The 6,177-nt window shown below is 36.1% G+C and overlaps 1 protein-coding gene across 1 annotated transcript; it reads left to right on the top strand.

Moving 5' to 3' along the window:
• The first annotated feature begins 417 nt into the window (after positions 1–417).
• Positions 418–1,410, top strand: LOC119518070 (olfactory receptor 1094-like). Its single transcript, XM_037815151.1, has one exon. The coding sequence runs from the start codon at positions 418–420 to the stop codon at positions 1,408–1,410; it is 993 nt and encodes a 330-aa protein (XP_037671079.1).
• The last annotated feature ends 4,767 nt before the right edge of the window (positions 1,411–6,177 follow it).

The raw sequence follows: 6,177 nt of genomic DNA, 5'->3' as shown, positions 1-6,177 counted from the left end.
CATTATGGCAAATTTAAGACCAGCACTCGTGTGTACTTACCATTTTAACATTTATGGATGAAAAATCACAATATTCATTAATTTTTGTGAATTGTAATATGAGATAATATGAAAATAGATAGTAGAAAATTTAATATAAAATTAACTAGAAAATAAAACATGTAAATTGGCAAGATTTTGTTGTTGTTTTTACTTGTTTGTTTTACGTGACTCATTTAACCAAAGCGGAATGAACATTTTTTTCATTTATTTTATACAGAAAAAATGCATCCACTGGGACCAACTACATCATCATTTTCCATCTCATCACTGCCTGGTATATCATTATGCCCTTCCAAGAAACAAACATGACAATATAATCAGGCAGACTCTATTTTTATGGGATATTACGTGGAGCACTTATAAATGTATGTTAGAATGTCAGGGTTGCCATCAGATTTGGAATCATGTAATATTCCATTGAAGAATGAGACTGAAATCACCATGTTTATATTGCTGGGCTTCACAGATAACATTGAGCTGAAGGTGTCCCTGTTTTTATTATTTCTAGTAATCTATCTCTTTACTCTGATAGGAAATTTGGCATTGGTTATATTGGTCATTGGGGATTCCCGGCTCCACAATCCCATGTACTATTTTCTGAGTGTGTTGTCAATCTTGGATGCCTGCTATTCCTCAGTTGTCACTCCCAAAATGTTGGTCAATTTCCTAGCAGTGAATAAAGCCATTTCATTTCTTGGTTGTGCAATACAGATGTTTCTTTTTGTTACTTTTGGGACTACTGAATGTTTTCTGTTGGCTGCAATGGCTTATGATCGCTATGTAGCAATTTACAACCCACTGCTGTATTCAGTTAGCATGTCACCCAGAGTCTTTGTGCCACTCATCATTGCTTCCTATGTTGGTGGCATTTTGCATGCTACTATACATACTGTAGCCACTTTTAGCCTATCCTTCTGTGCATCCAATGAAATTAGACATGTCTTTTGTGACATCCCTCCACTCCTCGCTATTTCTTGTTCTGACACTCACATCAACCAGCTTCTACTATTCTACTTTGTGGGCTTTATTGAGATAATTACTGTATTGATAGTCCTGATCTCTTATGGTTTTATTCTGCTGGCTATTCTGAGGATTCATTCTGCCGAAGGGAGGCAAAAAGTCTTTTCTACTTGTGGCTCTCACCTAACTGGAGTGTCAGTTTACCATGGGACAATCCTCTTCATGTATGTGAGGCCAAATTCCAACTATGCTTTGGACCATGATATGATAGTGTCTATATTTTATACCATTGTCATTCCCATGCTGAATCCCATCATCTACAGCTTGAGGAACAAAGATGTTAAAGAGGCAATAAAAAAATTGCTTGAGGGAAACTGGTTCAAAAGTAAAGTACATTTTCAGCATTGAATAAAACTGAAAAGAATGTTGAGGTACAGTTCATATCATTGTGGTAAGGGAGAAAATGTCTTGTTTTTAGATAATACCATTTGCATATCATAAAATATTTCCAAATAAAGCATTAATCAGCCTTCCATGCAGCATTTTACAAATGGAGATAAATTGTGTCAGCCATATGCTTGTGACTATGTATAAACTGATCCATATTTTGCATATTCATTGGTAAACATTGATAATGATAGTTTTTCTTTTTTTTATTTTCATTAACTATAATGAGAGGCTTTGTCCTCAGGATTTGATGGCTTGATATAAGCTCACATTGTTTATAGAAAGACCTCAACTTTCATTAAGAAGTGAATTGTTCTTCCTGAATCCTGTGAAGGAACTCCCAAGTATTAATTTCTTACCCCAAGTGTATACTTACTCTGAGATTCATCCTTTGGAGATGCCTTTTGCAATGTTTGTATTGCACCGTAGATTTTTGTTTCATCATGCCCTTTCCAGTGTTCAGTCACTGAAATTGATTAGATCCATTCTGAATCTCTCCAAAATATATTGATATGATATGGTTATAGCAATATTTATTGAGTGTAGAGTTAAGGCTGTGGAAAAACAAATAAATGTATGTTTATTTAAGACATTTTTTCTGCTTTGTTTATTTTCACTCTAAAATTTTCTTACTTGAAGGGATTTTAATAGTAGAAACTTACTTTTCTTTCAATGAAATTCACTGTTTTCCCAGCAGGGACACTTGTGCTATGTCTCCAACAGATCAATCCCATGAGAACAAACTAATCAAAGAGTTGTTTTGAATTATGTTTTTGAGATACAATTCAATAATTTTTGGGCCCTCAGTCTCTAATCAATTTTGCAAAGAGAATTCCTGTAATTTTGTGAGACAACCACATTTTGATAGTAGGGTATGATTTAAATATATACTCAAAATTCCTCTAAAACCAGCAACAACAAACAAATATTCAAAAAGACAACACTGACTATAGTGTAGATAAAGTGTTTTGTTAGAAAAATTAAGCTACTTGAAGTCACATCATATTTACATTTACTTTCCAGATTATGATCTTCTGAGATGAATTTTCTGGAATAAAGAACAAAACTGCTTCAAAAGTATTTCTAAATATCCATCTCTTACAACAATTAAAATAATTGCATCATGTCAGGATCAGTTTTAAGGCATCTACCATTCAAATCAGTTCAAACAAGCTAATCCCTGTTTTATCAGTTTCTTTGAAATTAACAAAAATAATCTTTCTGTGGGAAAGGAAGAGATGAATAGTATGGGCAAGGATGCACTCACTTATGCCTGAAAAGTATCTGGCCAATAATTCATTCAACAAATAATACAAAAATAGTTGTCAGGTTAGCTTCTTTGAAATTCTTCCTTTTTTATGCTGAAAGTAGAATCCAGGTCATGAGAAGTAGCAGTCTTACATGATTTTCCCTCAAAATTCAACATAGAATTATGAAATATTCAATTCTCAAGTTAATAATGTTTCACTGTTCATATCTCAGCTAATTATCTTTTTCTCAAGTATGAATTCATTGATTTCCCTGGCCACATGGAACCTCTGTTTTATATCATTTAGTACAGTCATTATGTAGTATTCATTGCTATGAATATTTGATTGCTATCTAGCTGTACCACAGCACTGACCTTGTAAATTGTATTAAGACAAGTATTGAGTCTGATTATCCAAGCAACTGTATTTTCAGGTCATAATATAATAAATGAAACATATGGATTACTCAGAAAATATATTTTGATTGAATGCTGATTTAAGGAATAAATAGTCGATAACAATTGTAAGCACTAATATGCAGCATTGCATTTATTGCATATTACATAAGTGCATTACTTATACTAAGTAAATTATCCTCATAAAAACTCTAATACATGATTCTGTTGTTATATAATAATCACATTTGAGGAAACAGAGGCACACAAACTCTCAGAAATGTGCTCAAGTCCATACAGCTCTTAAGAGGAATACCAGGATTCAAACCTATACTTACTGCCTATAGCATCCCTGCTTTTAGACACATTAATACATAGAATGAAATAATGGACTGATTTTTCCACCTTGCTAACTACATAATAAGACCTCCAGAAAACAGCATATGAAGCAGCAGAGTCTATATTTTGTCATGGTAGAAATGAGAATGAAAAAGAATAGTTTGTAAGAAATAAAGGAAAAATATGTTTCATTGGATTTTCAGTTTTTGAGCCTGGATGATCAATCAGTTGAAGATATATTGGAAGAAGAAAGAGAAGGAGGAGGAGGAGGAGGAGGATGAAGAGGAAGCTATAGGAGGAGGAGGAGACAGAGGAGGAGGGGGAAGGATGGGCAAGTCATATGGGGGATGTGCATGAAGAAGGGGAGGAGAGGAGATTTTAAAAGTAAATTAATTAGATCAGTTATACCTACAATAATTCTGAAATTCCATTACATTTTCAAAACACAAATAGAAAACCAGATAGATCCTGTATTGACAAGTGTGGAGTTATCCAGAAAGGAGATATTTGAAAATAGCCCAATGAACAGGATTTAAGAGGAAATTCTTCTACTTAGAATGTAGAAATCTGAACAGAACCTAGCTTTTCATGAGCCCAGCAGAAAGGTGAGGTTGGAACCAGCCAAGAAATAAGAATACCAAAGAGAGACAACCACTCAAGAAACATCTGGGTGGGGCAAATGAACAGTTTCATTTTTTATGCAATTTTATTGAGATATAATCACATAACGTAGAATCATTCAAGGTGTACAATCAGTTGTTAACAGTATCATCATATATATAGTTGTGCATTCATCACCACAATCAATCTTGGAACATTCTCATTACTCCAAAAAGTAAAATAAAAATTAAAAAAAAAATCCAAACCATTGTATTTCCCTCCTCCCACCCATTGTTCATTTACTTTAAAAAAAAATACAGTGTTATTGGGATACATTCACACACCCTAAAGTTATCCACAGTATACAATCAATTGTTCATAGCACCATCATACATTTGTGAGTTCATCACCAGAATCAATTTTGGAACATTTTTCTTTCTCCAAAATAAAGATAAAAGCAAAAAAGAACACCTAAATCTTTCCATCTCCTCCACCCCATCATTCCTCATCTAGATTTTTATCCCCATTTTTCCACTCATCTATCCATACACTGGATAAAGGCAGTGAGAGTCACAAGGTTTTCACAATCCTAGAGTCACACTGTGCAACTTACGTAGTTATACAATTGTCTTCAAGAATCAAAGTCACTGAGTTGTAGTTCTACAGCTTCAAGTATTTCCCTCTAAATATTCCAATTCACTAAAAATGGTATCTATATAGTGCATAAGAATACCCTCCAGAGTGTTCTCTTGACTACATTTGAAGACTCTCAGACACTGGAACTATATTTTGTTTCATCTCTCTTCCCCGTTTTGGTCAAGAAGATCCTCTCAAATCCACAGTGCTGGGTGGAGGCTCATCCTCAGGAGTCATTTCCTGTATTTCCAGGGGGATTGACACCCTTGGTTGGCAGGTACAACATAGGGGGAAGGGTAGTGAGTTCATCTTCCAAGGGGCTTAGAGAGAGAAGGGGTCACATCTGAGCAACATAGAGGCTCTCTGGGGTGGATTCCTAGGCACAATTATAAGTAGGCTTAGTGTCTCCCTTGCAGCAACTAGCCTGACAAGGGAAGGTCCCCAGATCAAGGGCTCAGCCCACTAAATTGGCAGCTTTTATTATTTGTGGGAAAATCAGTAATCACCCAGGTGAGGAATTCCAACATTACCACATTTCTCCCCAGTTCTGTGGAGGGGGGCAGCAAATATACTTTTACTCTCTGCCTATATCACTCTGGAATGTATTGGAATTTCACCCAGCCTGTACAAACTCACCAAGTCCCACTTCCTTTTCACAGCTCCACTTACCTATGATCAAGAAAACATTGTACAAGTTAAACTAGTGTGCTACAGAAAATATAGATCCTGCACTGTGAAGCTTGTATATCTTATGTCCCCCAGGAAAAACCATATTCTTTGATGCAATCTTGTGGGGGCAGATGTATTATTGTTGATAAGGTTGGAACCTATTTGTTCAATGTTTCCATGGAGATGTGACTCAATCACCTGTGGGCAAGACCTTCCACTGGTCCTTTCACATGGAGGTGTTGCCCTGCCCATTCAGGCTGGGACTTTACTGGATCACTGGAGTACTTTAAAAAGAGCCACACAGGTCCAGATGCAGAGCAGCTTCAGCTAAGAGAGGACAAAATGCCCCAAGAGCAACACTTTGGAGAATGCCAATTTGAAATGCAACCTGGGAGCAAGCAGATGCCAGCCACATGCCTTCCCAGCTAATAGAGATTTTCCAGATGCTAAAGGCCTTTCTCCAGTGAAAGTACCCTTTGTTGATGGCTTCCCTTGGACACTTTATGGCCTTAAGACTATAACTTTGTAACCAAATAGAACACCTTTATAAAAGCCAATCCATTTCTGGTGTTTTGAAAAAGGGCAGCATTTACAAACTGGAATATACATCAAATAAGCATCTCTTCCCTTGGTCTTGCACAAAAGTTGCAGCTCTAAAACCCAGTCAGTATTGTCCTTCACCCTTGGGCCTGATTTGCCTTATTCCCAACCAGCCACATTTTCCCCTCATCTCTCAAGGAGGCTTTGCAGAATCATTTTCATTCTTTGCCCAAATTACTCTGGATCTATTGCGGCTTCACACTGACTTGTACAAACCAACCAGATTTCACTCCCTATTC

The sequence above is a fragment of the Choloepus didactylus genome, chromosome 21, assembly GCF_015220235.1.
Source record: "Choloepus didactylus isolate mChoDid1 chromosome 21, mChoDid1.pri, whole genome shotgun sequence".
NCBI classification, from domain to species: Eukaryota; Metazoa; Chordata; class Mammalia; order Pilosa; family Megalonychidae; genus Choloepus; species Choloepus didactylus.
This window is presented reverse-complemented; position numbering and strand designations above follow the sequence as displayed.

Excerpts from the sequence above, each read along its gene's own strand:
- LOC119518070 (XM_037815151.1), top strand. The coding sequence starts at position 418 with ATGTCAGGGTTGCCATCAGATTTGGAATCATGTAATATTCCATTGAAG.